Source organism: Tetrao urogallus (genome assembly GCF_951394365.1).
Source record: "Tetrao urogallus genome assembly, chromosome: 2".
In the NCBI taxonomy this organism is placed as follows: Eukaryota; Metazoa; Chordata; class Aves; order Galliformes; family Phasianidae; genus Tetrao; species Tetrao urogallus.
This window is the reverse complement of record NC_136814.1, coordinates 24,623,060-24,640,966: the sequence shown is the minus strand read 5'-3', so window position 1 is coordinate 24,640,966 and position 17,907 is coordinate 24,623,060. Positions and strand designations below refer to the sequence as shown.

The window sequence follows — 17,907 nt, the reverse complement described above, 5'->3', positions numbered from 1 at the left end:
TGGTAGGAAAAATGTCAAGCATTACACTTACCCAAGAAGGAAATCGATGTAATGGTGGAGTTGGAGGTTTGTTGCTAGCAACCTTTTTTGTCATATCGCAGGGTTCCTGGGCTTCAGCATCTTGTGCTTCAGTACAGTCATAGGTAAACACTCCTTCATCACAGCCAACCTCCATTTTCTCTAAAATAACTGTGTCTTCTCCATCCACCTGATCAATGTCTGTTTCCTGAGGTCTCCATGGCCGTATCATGCTTATAGCATTTCTATTTCTACCGAACATTCTATCAGAACTCAGCTGAGGCTGGCTTAAATATTTTTTTGCCAATGATGAATTTATACTGAACACGTTAGGAGTTCGTAACTTCGGCGGTGGCAAATTTGAGGGAGAATCTGATGGTGTTGTGCATTGGGAGCCTGCAGAAGTTGCTCGGATTGGGTGTTTGTGTGCAAGAGAAGGGGTTAAAATTGGACTTGGGGTATTTGTCTCACTGGACGAGGACGAATAATCTAGTCTCTGGGACTGAAATTTCTTGTTCAGCTCATCTGAAGAGCTGTCTAGGTCTTTCTTCTTACTTGTGAAGTCAGAGTTGCACCTTCCACCTGGGTCGTTCTGACCTTTTCTTTGGGACCCTTGCTGCCAGGAGTACAGCTTTTTGTGCTGAGTCCTCTGAACACCCAAACTCTCTTCTTCAAATAGAGAACTACTGTCATCTGAGGCTGTCAAATACATTTCACTCCCCACTCTACTGTACCTCGCATTCTCTTCAGATGTGTGGCTTGAAAGGGTGGATGCACACCTGGATTTCAGTCCTTTGTTGTCTCCTCCATCCTCATCTGAGCTCCAGTCACTCCCAGTGGTGCAGGAGTTTTTTGACATGTCACTGTCTACATCTTTGGATGAACGGCTCCTTCGCACATTCTTGTTCTGCTCTGATCCTGAGGAACTTTGTTGCAATGACTTCTGACCTTTATTGCTCTCATGTGCAGAACCAGCAGAGGTAGTTTCCAGGATATCCTTCTCTAGAAGGCAAATACAAAGAGCAGAAGAAAATTACTTTAGCAAACTTGACTGCTAAAGGGCTTTATCGTTGTGTCTGCAAATAGTAAATAGGTAATACTTTTAAATAACTAAGCACATTTTATTTTTTTCAATATTGTAAATAATAGATCTTAGGAAAAGTATTATAATGAACTTTGAATGCAACTGAATAATGTTTACCAAGAAACTGGAACAGACATTACTCAGAGTTCTAGTCAAGCTAAAAGTGGAAATACGTGTACAGATGAGCAGAGTGGAGCCAAACGTTAAAGTAGACTAGATATGTATGAAAATAATAATTAAAAAAAAAAAGGCAAAACAAAGGTTTAAGAGGGCATAAGCATTTACTGCTTTTTAAAATCTAAAGAGAATTGGACTACAAGATTGATAGAAGACTTTTACTAATAAATTAAATATTCTGAGCATACCTGCAGTCTTTATATATAGAATTTTCTCCTGCTAGCAATTACTGTATTCTTAGTAAAGAATGCTTAAGATGCACAAGAGTTGCATATAGAAAAATGTTCAGAGAAAGACACCATGTTAAAGATAGCTTTGCTTGTGCTGTTCATTTGTACCTGATTTTGCATGAGACAGCTATAGCTCAAAGCATGTCAATGAGGCCTGTGTGCCCTCCCTGAGTTAAAACAGATGCTAAAGCTAGGACTTTTCTACAAAGATAACTAGAAAAGTTGGTAATGCTAAATAGCTGTATGAAGTTAAAGTGGATCAAATATGAATTTTATAATAGGTCCAGATGAAATTAATGAAGTCACTAAAATTAATATATTTTCCTCTCATCAAACCTAAGGTTTTATTCCTTATTCCTTCCTTTGAAAAAACCTTTCTTCAATTTCATCATCTATTAAAATGAATACATACATATGCATGTTTACAATGAGCTTGGTATCATATAAGTAGACAAAATACTAACAGGATCTATTTCAGTTCGTGATTTTCTATAGAAATCAACTTGTGATTTGGATCTCATGACTAAGTGTAAAGAAGATTGTGAGATCAGAAACAGTGCAGTGGGACCTAAATGACAGACCAGATTAGGAGTGATAGCCTCCTTACTGGACTTCTCATTGATTAGGAAAAGCAGTAAGCTGCAATGGAATTGCTCATGTTTGTGATAACATAGCAGCACATCATTTTGCTGGCATTATAAGTCTTCAGGGGCTGCTGGGGATATTGTACAAACTGATGAGGAAACTTTTTCCTTCTTTGAATAGAAAGAACTCCACATGCTGTGCAGCAAACCTGGAGTACAACATTGGCCACTGAGTGCTGCTAAGCAAAGCGTTAGCATTTCTGAGACTCCAACGCTCAAAAAGATTTCTTCCTAATAGGAGAGAGTGGCACTGAAGAGAGAGAGAGTACTGCTACGTACTTGGTAAATGGCTGTACACACTTCTTGATTTTACTTTTCCAAGTGTGTTAGAATGAAATAACAGAATATGGGTGACTAAATACCTAGCGTGTTTTTGCTTTCAGTGTAGTCCAGTTCTTTTGATGAAGACTTGCTTATTTCTTCACATTTAGGAGATGGATGAGGACTTCTTGCTCTGTTTGAAAAGCATCCAAAAGTCAAACCGCTTAGTCGCTGACATTCTCCGGGTTTTTGTGCTGAAGTAACAGATTTCTTGCCTGTAGCTTCTAAACAACAGTAATTCAGAAATTCCTTGTTAATAGGTTTGGGATCACTGCAGTCAAATGTAATAATTACAAAAACCAAAAATTACCAAAAATAATTACAAAAATCAGAATTCCTATTCCCAGCTTAGCGTTTAGTGGAAAAGCAATTACAGATTGACGCTCAGCAATCTCTTAACAGTGCTAAGGTCGCCTATCCTATGAAGAAAGAAAAGCAAAGATCTGACAAAAGTCCTATCAAATCTTACTGTTTGCAAGGCCTCTTAAATAACACAAAAGTATCCATTCACTCAGCAAATAACAGTTGTGCTTTGCTTGCATGTCTTTTCAGGAAAAAATAAATTATTTCTTGCCTAACATTTGTATATACAGTCACTATGAAGTCAGATAATTAATAATAAAATCTTTGTGATTTTATGGAAGATTTTAATTATGTGGAGACACAAATTAATGAAGTATAATAAGACATATGCTGTATATAGAGAAATTAAGAATAAACTTGTACATTTACCTTGCAGTTTAGATTGTACTCTTTTCATCTCTTTGATTTGCTTTTGGTTGATCAAGCGAAGGTTCTGATTTTCCACCTCTAACTAAAAGCACACAAATTTAATCTCATCCATTGGTGAAACGTTTTTTTAGTCATTACACACTTAAGATTTGCACTGCATTTCTGCTTTCTTAAGGGGAAGCTATTTCAAATACTGATCTCCAATCTGCTGCTTCCCTTAATGCCAGTCTCTGCATCTCTTTGTTTTTGTTTTTGTTTTTTTTTTCTGGACAATGACATTCCCTGCAATGATGATTTGAATAACTGTGTTTACTCTTTAAAAGCATTGCCAAAACCAAGAAAAACCTAGACTGGTTTAAAAAGCCCAAACAGTTAAAAAAAAATCTGCATTGTCATGTTTCATTAAAGCAAAGGGCTAGAATTACATCTGATGCCATTTGGCAAATCCAAGAGAAAGCAGAAGAGTTAAAGGCAATTATGGTGCTGAAATCTCCTGCCATCCTGAAGCAAGGATTAGAAAAAAACAGATGCCAAAATGTTTACATAGAGCAGAATATCTCCAGGAAGAAGAAGACCCCACCAAGCCACTACTAGGAAGGAAGAGACATTGGTTCAAGCCTCTGTTCTGAATTACGAAAAGAGGAGATTTGAATCTGGGTGTCCAATGCCACAGATAAGGAGCCATCAATTCCACCTTCCAGTGGGGTAACACCTTGCCACTGCTGTGAAATTACCTTGAGATTCTAAGTAAAGAGTTACGGTCATTTGTCCAAAATTTTTCGAGATAATTTTAACTGAACTTAATTGTATTTATATTAGATGACTTTAAAAACTCCCCTTGCAGACTAATTATAAATGTTATTTCTTGTTTCCAACTTAAGAAATAATCAAATTGCTTTTTAACTAGAGTGAACACAATTTCCAGTTAACTACAATAGAGTAAGGCTTTAATGATTATAGGCAGTTTAAAATTCTAAAAATGTAAATGAAGAAAGCACAGCTACATACCAAAACTGGCAGCCTTAGGCAGGGTAGAGATGGTTATCTCACCACAAGAGAACCAATGGAGACAGCTGGTCTCTTTTGGGAATAGAGCCAGCACCCCTGAAACTATGACTAAGAGTCCAGTGGGCACTGGAAAATAGAAAAATGAGTCCTTTTCCTGCCCTAGCAGATTTGTTCAGCTTTTATGATTCACTCTTTAGGCATTTGTTGAAGCAAGCTAAATTTGACACCTAATCTCTTTCAAAAAGTGGAGATATATAGACCTGCCTGAAAGCAGTTCTAAGGGTTCCGTCCTCAACCCTTATGAATGAGGAGCCAGAGATCCTGGCTGTCCCTATTAAACGTCAGAAGTTCAGTGACATGGATGCTTTCATTCTTTGTGCTGTTAAATTCGTTTTCCAACTTTCATGGACGTACCAACCAATGGAACTGGGAAGCGTGTTTTTTACTATGGTCAGTTTTCTGCATGATAAATATTGTAGCAAGAGTTATACCTCATGGAGCTTGACTGTCACCCATTCTTTTATTTTAGCTGCTTTTTCTTCTATGATTTTTGCTTCTTGCAGTCTTATTTGCTTCTGGAAAAAAATGACACAAGCATGTTTTTCTTGTCTGCTTCAGTAGTACCTTCAGAAACAAATCCTCAAGTTTCCTTCAAGAAATCTGATTACCCGGAAGATACATGGTTAGTTTTTAAAACAAAGAATAGGATCCATCCATCAAGGATGCTGCTATTTCTCTGGAAAATAGAAAACTTTTCAAAGAAGGAGAAGAGGAATGACATCTTGGCTCTTTTAAAAATGACCTGTTCTCTCAAGTGAAGCCAGAGCATAATTTGCAAGTGAACCGGTCATATTCAAATCGTATACTCTTAATGGAAAACTCTGTAATCAAATAACAGATATAATTCTGAGCTTTCCTGTCCTTTACTGATCTTAATTCTTTTCTATTTTCCTTTTGCATAGTTAAGAGTGGAATTGATGCTTTTATTTTGTAACAGTTATTTCTAACCTGTTCTTCAAGTTGTTGCTCCAATTTCTGTATTACATCGTTTTTATCTTGAACCAAGGTCTCTAGATCTTGACATCTCTTATACAACCTGTTTTCTGATTCGCTCGTTTGAACATTAGCTGCTTTTAGTTTTTCTTCCATAACTTGCACCTATTTGGAAAGTCAAATGTAAAACTTAAGAAACAATATTCCACATTAAAGGTAATAATTTAATCACAAAGTGGGTGGTTAAAGTTGCCCCTACGCTTAGATTTAAGGTAATCCTGCAAGGTTCTGAACTTTATGTGAGAAGAAATGTGACAGTTTGTCATGCTACCCTGTTAGAAATGCCAATGTGAGGGTGCAATTTAGGTATAGGAAGCCATTCTTAGGCTTATTAAACAGCATCTATAAGACACTTGGCTTGTAGTCAGGAGTACTTTCTGACTCCAAGTCAGTACGTGAACAATTTTATTCTTACAATTTTTAGTTTCTGTTTGTCCCACAGTAAGAATGATTTTTTAGGGAACACACAGATGTTCATAAAGTGTCAGCAGTAGATATACCTGCCATTTGGAATCAAAAGTCAACTTCTGTTAAACATTTAGTCACAGTCTCATCCTTGGCAGAACATTCACAAGAATCACAAACAGCACAGAAAAATCCTAGAGACTGTATTAGGTAGCCTCATTTTATTTTTTAAAGCTTTTCTAAAATAGGTCACTCTTCCTTTTATTTCCACTCACATATCAATGACTCAACATGCATCAGTGAAGAAGTTCATTACATGCATCTGTTCTGAATTTGCTCTGTTCTTTGACTTTAGTGAAATGAACTGTACAGCGACCAAAGGAAAGTGTGATGACATCTCTAGGAAGATGAACCAATAGATGTAAAAGGAAGCTGTGTTCTCCCTTTCGAGCACTACTCAAGACGAGTAACAATTTCTTAAATTTCCCCTGGTAACTTTTGCATGCACAGAGAGAGTGATGAAGGTATTTTTCAATTTAGATGTACCTGCTGAAAAGCCCTCTCTGCTTGGCGGTCAGCATCTATAACTTGTCTCTCAAGCTGCTGCATCTGTAGATACATAAAAGCATACAGTAAAATGACTGTGCATTCTGCCCACTGCCAGAAATACCACAGCATTATGTTTTTATGGCTGGCTCTGAAAAACGAGAAGATGTGCTGTTAACAGGAGCATAAAAACAAATAAAAAGATAAACTGACTGAGGAGATTGTTTGTGGTTATGACCATTTTAAAATATTGCTACAGTTATTCTAAAGAGAAATAATTAATGAAACTTTTCTTCATGGAACAATTTTGCAGCTGCTGTATGGTGAAAATCCCTTTGACAAGAATCCTGCAGCTCTTCCCATACAGTTTTATAAAGCACTAAGCTCTTTCAGTCCTTCCCAAACTAGCAAGAGGAAAGGATACTCAGCATATTTTACAATTTAGCTGTTAATTCTTCTGAAGCTGTCAAATTTAGGTTTTTTGTGCTACAGGGCTGTCCCAGACAAGAAAGGTACGCAGCAGAAAAGACACTGTGGACTTGGGGGCTGCACAGAACAAGATGTGAAAAGCCAGAGTAGAAATGGGTAAAGACAGAGACCAGCACAGCATGAAGGAGCATAGGTCGCTTTTGAGAGACAGGAGATCCTGGTCTGTTACTTTATAATGATGCCTAATAAATCATTGTCTCAACCTTTACTCTTGGCCTCTGAAACCCCCTGCATTTTACGTGATTTATTTTGAAGGGTTTTCCAACAATGTGCAACATAGTAGGCAAGTAAGAAACTCCTTGTTAGCATTTTGTTGAGAGCCCTCTTGTCTAATTTTGGTGAAAACAGAATTATGGCTTTTTTTTTTTTTTTTTTTTTTTTTTAAAGATAAGTTCTTTTTTAAAGAAAAGTAAACCTAGTATTGAAATCATCATATGAAGTACCTATGGAATTGAAGGTATTGTTCTGAAATTTAAGGACTGGAGAATGGTTCTCAGGAAATACCTATCTATAATACCTATCAGTTCATCTGAGAAGGATGAGTCAAATACTTAACACTGAGATGTTCTGAGAGCTCAGTATTCAGCTTCAAAACTGTTCTTAGGAAAGCATATGGTACAAATGATGGAAATGAAAACCATTTATTCTGTCTCCAGTTTATTGCTTGGTTTTGAAATAATCAGTTTCATTCTGTCCTGTTTGTTTTCTATTTCTGGCATCTTCCTGTTTCTTTCTCCTTTTTTTTCCTCCCTAGCTATGCTGTCAATAACACAAAGCAGTTCTATGTACTTTTAGCACCTCATCCAGACAAGAATACAGAATCATAGTTTTCCATCAATTAAAAAAAAAACAAAAACAAACAAACAAAAAAAAAAAAACGGAGAAAATGAGTCGTCATTAACGTTAGAAAAGCTGTGACTGACTTGGGACTTTCTCAGAAGACACAAGAACTGAAATGTACAAAACACTGCAGATACAAATGTGACAAACATTACACCATACACAGTGGTCCCTGAAGAGTTGTTTGGAAGGAACAGGACTAAGGAAATGATTGTCGCAGTCATTCATGTTCTAACAGTCTGCATAGACCCAGAGAGATCCGCTTCCATTGTTCTCTGATCACTTGTATTTAATTCCATATTTGTATGACTTCATGTTGAGGTTTTAAATTTGAATTTAATTTACAGAATCTGGAGTTCTAGGATTACTTTTCATCTGTCTGTTTTGGCTTTATGTTCAAATGTGAGTTTAGTTTACAAAACTCACTGTAATATTATTTTTATGACATTTCTTTTTAGTGAGTTGTGGTTTCAAAAATTGGGGTTATTTTTGAATATTTGGACAGCTAACATTCCACTGCTGTTAAGGTAGTATGCTAAACCAAGTAGAAGAGCAGGTATTACATCAATAATGAACATTGCCAATACTCTGTGATGGCTAATAGTAATCTGTCATAATGGTTATGTTATGACAGAAGCCTCCTTCAGATATTTATTGTGTGAAATTCATTGTTGCTACTCAATAGCAAGTTGATCATCAAATTTCATAGTCAAGCAAATGCGGGTGATGGCCATGGCATTACTTGGTAATTTATTTATGTCCAGTAAATACAATTCAATCCAGCTGTAAGATTATATAAGAAACGTAGCATATGCGATAAATGGAAATAAAACCTGGGAGTGCAGCTCAGCTGGCTCAGACTCAGCTTGAACCTGAAACAAGAAGTCTCTCTTGTTAATAATAACCAATGACCACTGAACCACTGTATGAACCCCAAGCAGTAGCATTGCTCTTCTGCACAGCAACTGAAGTTCTTGGTAGTCCAGTGCAAGACAGACTTAAAGTTCCTTCCATGCTTCTACAGTGAAACTGTATGCTGTGCCTTTTCTGGGAATATATACTTTTGCACAGGTCCTGGAACATAATAATATGTTCACATAGGCTTTTGGGACGAGGAATATAATTCGAATAAAGCTGTTGCTAAGCTGGGTGTAAAACTGGAGCCAGAGTAGCTGAGAGGATGATTATTAAGAAAGATAGCATTCAGAGATTAAAAATGGAAGGATAAGGTTTATTTTTGCTTCTCCAAGAGTTAACTATTTCAAGAAGTTATGCTAAGAAGCTCTGCAGGATCTTACAGTATGGATGCGTCAGTCAGCTTCCTGGCAACAATTACATGTGAGCTTTGATTTGGAACATTTCTAAAGGATCTTCAACTTATTTTAGGAGTCCTGTACAAACAAAATGGAACAAAGCGAGCTGTATTGTTTAGCAAGTATGGAATAACACAATTACCCAAGATGAGCACTTACATAACAGTTCTACTGGCTAACTTTTCAATAATTTGATGCTGCATAGCAATCGCTAAATAAATCCTGATTTTCCCTTTACTTAGAGCTTATTTGGGTTTGTTTTGCAGTATCTATTACAATAACAAAACCTAAAAAGTATTTTTTTTCTTTCTATCTGCATAATCTCCAACCACAAAATGGTTTTGCCAGAAAAATAACAAATGAAATTCACTGTCTGTAACTCTTCTGCTATTCTAATGAAATAGAAAAAAAGAAGTGCTTTAGGACTCTTGTGGTTATCAGAATTGTTGGGTAAAAACTGGAAGTAGGTCCAAGAGAAACGATTTCTCTTCACAAAGAAAGTGTAGCCTTTAATCTTCCTGTGTAAGTTAGCAGAAGGTTTCATAGCAGTGATAGCAGTGTTACTGTGTACGTGTGAGGGAGGCAGGAGAGAGCGAGGTATGGTGAAAATACCTGAGTGGATTAATTGCTCATCATTTAAATCAAAAGCCATGCTTTGAACTTGTCAATAATAAGATGCATAATATAGTAGATCTCTTTACTCCTTACTTTTTGTTCTGAGGACAACTTCAGATAGATAGCTTAAGAGCCTCAAATAATAAAATAGGTAAATACTACTTTCAGAGAGCCTCAGGATGAAAAAGGCAGGTAATTGTAACCATGCCACATTTCAAAGCAAAGGTTGGTATGTTCTACAGATGCAAAGAATGAACTCCTACCTATTGCAACTTGCATACTGATGACCGACTGACTTTATAGAGAAAGTCATTTGAAAAACAGAAAGGTCTGTTGAATTAGACCTCCATCCTTCTTTTAATAGTCATCTATGCAAATCGTCAGTGTCAACAGAATCAGTATCACAGAATTAAATGACTTGTATCAGCTGTGAGGCTAGGCATTTCTTGAATGAACTAAAGTTTGTAGTCTCAGCAGACTCAGATTTGGCTTCCCGGGAAAAACACATAGGACCAGCAAGACATTAGTAACATTTGGCATATAAAGTATATTTAAGCTTAATTTTCTATGTCTGGACTGGGATAACTTGAAATAATATTCCAGTTCAACAAACCTCTGGTAAGGAACATTCGTATCACGTCCATCTATGGCTGGCTTAGGCTCCTGCCAAAATTAAAGATTCAAAGGTCTCCTGTCATAAATTACACTGGTTCTGGATTTATACTTTTTAAATGTTTAGATGTAAAGAATAAATACCTTAGACACAAAAACAAGAATACGCACATACTTAGTAGAGAACAGATATCGATACAGAAGAAAAGACTGTCATTTTAATCTGCATTTTCTCCTTGGAAGTGTAAAAATCCTCCTGCATCTTTCAGAAAATGTGTTATTGCATGCTGCATTCATTATCTGAATTACAGAAAAGAAAATCTATTGTTAAAACCAGATTTGTTTTTAAACTTAGTAAGGAAACAACCACTCTACATCTGACACTGATCAAATTGAGCTATTTTCGTTCAAGCAATGAACAGAGAAATGCCAGATGTGAATAAATACTGAATGCTTTGAAGAAACACAGCAGCAATAAAAACAGAGAGGTGTACTGCCTTGGAGGTCTGGTCATTGAAGCTCTACATGCAGTCACTTGGAATTTTGTACAATACAAAAGCAAAATACGAAGTGACTGGTTATCAAAGTTCACCTGGAAGTTTCTTGGCTGCGTCTGCATCTGCATGATATTCTAATGCTTCATGTGCATGAAATCACATCTACTTTTGCACTAAGAAACACTCCACTTGTATGCATATGTGTATATGTGCTTTCATTTTTTCATATATACCACTGTTCATTTAATGTGTCTTGTAGAAAAATGACAGCGCTACATGGATAAAATTCCTGGTACTTTCAACCATTGGTTTATAATTCAGGAGGAAATATTTTATTTTAAAAACATGATAAGCAAAAAAAAAACAACAAAAACCAACCAACCAAACAAACAAACAAAAAAACTCGAACCGAAAAAAAGCAAACCAAAAAAACATTGGAATTCTTCCCTTTTAACATGTAAAAATGCCTGTTACTGATGGGAACAGAAAAAGGAATTTTTTACCCAAGTCATTTTTCAGTGTAGCTACTTGTCCCACTCATATTTTAAAATTACATAGTAATTGAGGCATAGTACAGACTTCTCATCTTTTTATCATAAACAGTACAGTTGCATCGCAAAGGGCTTTCAGGAATCTTAGTGTATAGCATTTTCAAATTAAAAAAATGCAATGGAAGAAGAGAAAAATAAAAGCAGTGCTTCTCTGTAAGCCTTTCAAAGCATGCTGACATTAAGTCCATTTTCAGAAATTCAAAATGAGTTAAACCTAATTTTCTGAACCTGAAACACACCCTGTCTGTTGGTTAAACGCAGAACTTTCATGACTGGAGAACAGCACAGTCTGCTTTTTTTCTTGCATTTCAACTTTCCTATTCAGCCTTGTCTGAAAAAAATCCCAAGCCATCCGTAGTTGAGATATAGTGTTCCACATAAAAGGAAAAGTAGTAAATCTGTCCATTTTGTGATTTAGTGAACTATCAGTCCTACCACATAAGACTTACCAAAACTGAAGAAATATATAGCCCTGAAACTGCATGGAAGCAGCAATGTTATGCAGTACAGCTCTTTAAATCCTTAGACTAGAAGAGCTTTGATCAGGGTAAATTATTGCCATGAGCCTCAGCAGCATTGTGCCTTCCTAAATAGCCACATTCATGCCAGTAATGATGTCTGTAAGTGTGTGAGCTCATATGGGGAGATGCTTCTATAAATAAGTAGAGGAAATAAGGGAGGAATAAAGACACCTGTAACTGTCTTTCAAAGGACCATGCAGATATAAACAGGTGATGAAGCAGTAGAGACTGGAAATTTTACAGATTGGTTAAAATGGGCTTTGGAACTGCTGTCTAGTGGAAGCTATAGATAGAAAAGACCTGATTTTTTATGTAGTGCTTGATAAGCTTATAAATGGTTTGAACAGTATGCCTGCCAGCTATTCCAGAATGCTGCACGTGACCAAGATTTTCCATTTCAGTTCTTTATTCCTCTGTTTCAACTCACATATTTATGAAAAGCACAAGTACCACTTAAAACCAATCACCAATTTGTCAGTGGCTGAAATTGCTCTCAGTTTTCATGTTTTCAGACATGCTTTGTCCAAACTATAGAGGCTGCAGTTAGAAGTGAGAATAAAGCTGCTTGAGAAGCACTACTAGCTCTTTTTACAGAGTCTCTCTTCTTGTGGTTTAGCTTAAGAAAACACTGAAATGTTCCTCCTGCTTCCACAACTCATATATTAAAAAGCTGAATGGGGTATGTTCCATCCATGCTTTCAAACACTATTCTTTCTGTCTTGGCATTGATTTCTCTTCTACATATCGTGTAACTTTCATAAGGCAGGTGCTAAATGTTTACAAACTACAGCACTTTAAAATAGGAATGGACAAAATTGAATGCTTTGGCACGGAAGTCTTTCCATAGAACAAGCTGAAACTTGGAAAAACATTTCTCAGGTGTGTAGATGTAGCCACCAAAATGAAGAACTTCTTTCTAAACCCAACCTTGTTCTTGTTAACAGATCTCTCAAAATAGGCTAATGTACATCGTAAGAAGATTCAAATGTTCCTTGTGCTACTCAGATCAAACATAGGGAATTTTCTTCACTATGTTACTGGTTCATAACATACAGGATCTTACTGTTTGTCATTCCTTCTTGCATGAAAAGGAAAAACCTTTTATGAAGCCTATGGCTTTACTTTTCCTTCAGATCCTACCAGAATGCTCACTTAGGTTATGACTACTGCAAAACTCAGTGCTCACAACCTGGCAGCTTGCAAGCTGCTCCTTTTTCAGTGTATCCTCATTTTTTTCACCTCTCATCATTTTTTGAGCCAATGATCAGGTGAAAAAGCCAGAATTCTCATGAGGAAAGCGGTGTTCTCTGCAGATTTCCTACCTAAACAGTTCCTCCTCTTCATCTTCCTGTGTTCATCCTGCATTGTGGTCAGAATTATAAAGTGCAAAAGCAATGTGGGTTTATTTGTATGGATGTATGTATATGCTCATATTCTTTTCCTTTGAAGGCTGCTCATAATGGTGCAGGCTTGCTGTCCCAGAATCACAGTCCAGTCTACAAAAGGCTTTTCTAGTGCTTACTGAATGTGTGAATATGAAAAATAATACTTTACATTTCAGTCAAGTTTATTACAGTAAAATTAATGATTTATTCTGGAATTATATAAATTGAAAATACAGAACAGAAAAGCCCAGGGAAGGAACTCTTACAGAATTAATAGTCTCAGACAGCTGCCAGTGAGTGTACAGATGCAAAAAAGTTAAATTCAGCAGTGGGATTTGGGGAGGCAGTGCAGTGAAGGTGAAATGAGCAGCATGGAATGGAGACTGAATAATTAAATGGTGATTTTTCCAACTTCAGTCTTTCCTAATGATTTTCAGAACTTTCCTAAGCCTGGTAAAAAGGAAACTTCACGCTTTCTGGCTGTTCCAGCTCAGGTCTCATCCTGAAAGCTGAGCTGCAGAGACACAGTCAGATATGCAAATATGTAGACCTGCACTCGAGCAGAAGTAGACAATACCACAACACTCAAAGTCGTGAAAGAAGTGCAGGCAGTGTTTTAACAAGGTGAAAGACTGTCCCAAGGTGCATGGTGGTGGGTAGACAGAAAGAATTCTCAGGTAGCACTTAAAACTGTAACAAGAAATGTATCAAAGCCTGTTTTTTTTTTCAAGTCTGTAGAAAGGCAGCTATCTGCTTTGTTTTCTTTTGATTGTTGTACTGCAATTGGGGAAATTCTGCTACTTCTGCTGAACTGTGAGGTCTGATCAGAGCCAGAACATAAATATCTAAAATAGAAGGCTTTTTTCACACCACTGTCTGAGAGTTTACAGCCTTCAAATAAAAGGTACCAGTCAGAAGTCTACTTGTCAAAGTCTAAGAAGTTGAATACCTGTCTTGACTGAAACTGAATTTACTTATGAAATTAAAGTGTACAGGACACCTAGAGAACACGGATGCTACAGGAGCAAGTGATTCCAGAAATATAAGGAAGGAAGCATAATGCAGTTTGAAGACATGACAACAGATATTTAAAGCCTGAAAATACTTTCTGAGGGAATGAAAATTAAATGCATAATTTGTAAGTACAAAGAAAAGTTCCCTTCAGAAAAAAACTGAGAAAAAAACATCTTTTCGCTCCTTCAAGTGAAATGGTAAAGAAATCGTAGATGGGTTAAGGATCTACACCAGGCCTGACCGCTATCACAGCTTCCATAACATCCATCAGTTTCCCCATCTCAGGTGGGCTGGAACAGCACCAATGCTCCTATTTCTGTACCACCAGCAGAAAGGTATTCATTCTCTGACCTCCCAGCTAGGGCTGTGTTTTTTCACACCATTAGACAGCCTGGCTCCTAGGAGAACAATTACAACTGATTTATTGCTTCCTGATGTCTCCTTTCCCTTCCCCCCTGCACCTCATCTTCACCCTCCTTAGAAAGTATTCAGGCTTAAGACATACAAAAACAGTGAAACAAACAAAAAAAGTACTGTTATAAAAAGGCATAGCGTAATAACAGACAAAGAATAAAAATGGATATAATGGGAAAGGTATGGGCATTAAAGGGGCATAAAACAAACTCTTACCATACAAACTTTTTAACTTTTATTTTCTTCAATTATTAGATGTCATTATTAAGTCATACAAACCAACATCAGTCCACCCTGGGAGCATGCACTGCACTGCCCAATTCCCTTGTGCATAGAAATGGGTTGGAGCTTACTTGAATGGAGTCCAGTGAGAACAGAGGTCCAGCTAGCATTCTTGCACTCCCTTTATACATTGGTTTATGTCATCATCAGCAAAAAGTGGGCCATGGAGGTCAGCAGGGAGTTTACTACTTCAGCTGTCTCAGTTACTTTCACTCTAAGAGCTTTCTTCTGGTCTCTGGGAATCAACTAACTTAAAAACTAGCAAAGGACTTGGCTCTGCAGCTCACCCACAACACAGGTAAAGTTCTGGGACTGCCTTCTCCAAAGCCAGCTGCCCACAGGCAACACACACAAGATGACACTTTTGGAGCTTAAAGGGCCAACTTGGTAGATCCTGACAGCTCAGAAACCCATGCACCCTCACACCAGAGCACACAGCAACACAAAAACTCAGTCTCACAGTGTAGAAACAGGATTTGTGTGGGCTGCTTCCAATTCTTTCCACAGAATTTCATTGTCCTCCCTAGTAAACAAGGGTGGAAATGTCTCTGGACACTAGAGGTGCCAAGTGGGACTCAAGGTGAGCACCAGCAACCAAGTTAGCGAGGGATGCACTGGAGCAGGATGGGAGCAGCCACTTTAAAAACCCTCAGACTGAAGATGAGGTGATGGCTCAACCCAAGTGTTCATTCAGATGTTGTTTGCCTGAATTATTTTCCTTGGCAAGTGTTTTGCTGTTTTGTTTTTTGTTTGTTTGTTTTTAAGAGCAACTGAAATACTGAAAAATAACCTCAATTTGGATAATTTTTGGTGCTATGATACTTCACTCCCCTTCACTTTACCATTCATAGTTCTCTAAGTGCAAATAGTTGTTGTTCTTTTCATAATTTTCACGCTGACAGTCACTGCACAAGTCAAACGCGTTATGGATTTTACCTCCAAAACCAATAATCTTTAAATTGTCCTGCCACAGGCAACAAAGCATATAAAAAAACCTAAACAAATTGATTCATATATGAAAATTATCCTCGTAATTACATGTATTTGCTGCCAGTCATTCAAAGCACAAAATAACAATCCTCAGGAAGGAAACAAACTTGGAAACATTCATGTGAATGTTGAGTATTACTCTATAAGGCAACATTTGAGATACTGCCATAGTCAGCTCTTGTCTAATGAAAAAATAAATCAATGCAGGCTGCCCACCAGCAAATTTAACACAGCTACACAGTTCTCCTACCAAGATGATCCTAGTGATAGGAAAAGCATTATATTTACATGTTACATACGTACTTAAGGTAAAAAAAGTACTCACTGTGACAAGAATGAAGGACAGCAAGTTTTTCTGACGTGAAATACTAGCTAGGAGCTAAACTTGCAGTTGAACTGTATGATTTTTTATTCAATAAATGTTTCTTAGTAAACTCTTCATATGCATAAGACTTGAGCTGCATTAAAATAAAGGCTTCTACTTAAAACTCAGTTCCACAGACATCCTAAATTTGGCGTACTAGGGATACTTTCTACATCATTCCTTAAATTCCTTTAAAGACCTCTCCCACTTACAGCAGCAGCTTCTGCTTAAAACTCCAACAAGGTCTCTTTCTTTGCATGTTAAATTTATAAACATAGACTCTTTTCTTGGCAAAATGAAAACAAATAAAAAACCCAAGCAGATAAACGACAGTGAATGATTAGTTCTCTGAAAACATTGTGTATTCCTCTGCTCCTCTGTTTTATCCCGAGTTTATTACATGATTGTAGTTCTGGTAGCCACTGAGCTGAAACAATTGCAATAGGAATTTCTCAAACTCATTAAACGCTGAGGTTCAAGTAAAAGTTCTTGCTTTTAAAAAAAACAACAAAAAAAACAACACAAGTTTTCCAAAAATAAAACAACAGTAAATAGTTTTTCTAACTATATATTATAAATTCTAACTATCTATTATAAAAAATATAGTGAAGTCTTCCCACATTGATCAAACCTTTATTTGCAAAAGAACCACTGAAGAAAATAACTTTGCAAAGATATTTGATTTTGAGTGTATAAGGAAAGTATATCAATTAATTCATAACCCAACTATATCTACAAAAGCTCATAGGTCACAGGCTCGAATACTAACGAAGGATAGATTTAAGCAGACCCTTATTAAAACCTAGTTTTAGACTGAATTATAGAACACATAAGGAAAATATGCAGTAATAGTTCTTGACAAGTGACAAACACATTGCAATATAACAATTTGAACTCATCTTCCTGATTCACTGTCTTGAGAAGAAGTCTCAAATACATGCAGAAGAAGAAGGCTAGGAGAATTACCCCTCTAATTCATTTGTATTACCTTCTATAGTGACACAATACCACTCTCACTCTGTTTTCCGCAACAATTACATAAATCACATAATTCAATACCCATGAGGGTTTTATATATGTCATAGTATGGGACTATGATTTATCTTGCTGTTGAAGGAGACGATTCTCTGGTGCTATTGTTCAGTGTTTTAGTACACATTTCATAGCACAGACATGATTGTAAACAAAACCACATTTAGCCTATGCTAATCAAAGCAATTGTGTGAATATTTGTGTGCTATGCAAAATAGAACTTGTTTCATTCTATAACAGGTAATAAATGTAACGGGTAGCTGTAAGGACCGACATCAGCTGCGTTCTTCTGTTGTCACTAATACCAGGATGCCCATCATATATTGGCCAATCAATTTCTCATGACTCCCTTACCTATTTTCCAGATATATTTTTGAGGAACAATTCCATGCAGTATAACATTGAAACAGTGTGAATATACTTTTCCCTTTACAAACACTGAGAACTGTTTGTATATACTTTGGAATTTGAAAAAAATATATATATGTGAAAAATAACCAGCAGGTCATTACAAACGAAACCTCAATATGGTTTTCAGTAGCACAAAATTAATAGATCTGCTGATGGATACAGTCTCATTTTGTTGAGTTCTGACCAATGAGTTTGATGCACATCCCAAATGAGTTTCAGTTTATGAATGAAAGATTCATATTAAAAAGAAACGGTGACAAAGTGAGGAAAAAGATCAATTTTTTATGAAGTCTGTTAATGCTCTGTTCTGGACTGCAGTGTATTAAATTATCCCAACTAAATACTTCCTGGACCCATGA

General features: G+C 36.7%; 1 protein-coding gene across 1 annotated transcript in view; it reads right to left on the bottom strand.

Moving 5' to 3' along the window:
- Positions 1-17,907, bottom strand: part of PLEKHH2 (pleckstrin homology, MyTH4 and FERM domain containing H2) — a gene marked incomplete at both ends in the record, with an annotated part of 47,631 nt that overhangs the window by 26,591 nt on the left and 3,133 nt on the right. Inside the window, 6 exons of the mRNA XM_079532929.1 lie at positions 32-1,020; positions 2,516-2,698; positions 3,207-3,288; positions 4,706-4,789; positions 5,223-5,372; positions 6,219-6,281. Of these exons, the coding sequence (XP_079389055.1) occupies positions 32-1,020; positions 2,516-2,698; positions 3,207-3,288; positions 4,706-4,789; positions 5,223-5,372; positions 6,219-6,281 (1,551 nt within the window). The remainder of the gene's footprint in view (positions 1-31; positions 1,021-2,515; positions 2,699-3,206; positions 3,289-4,705; positions 4,790-5,222; positions 5,373-6,218; positions 6,282-17,907) is intronic.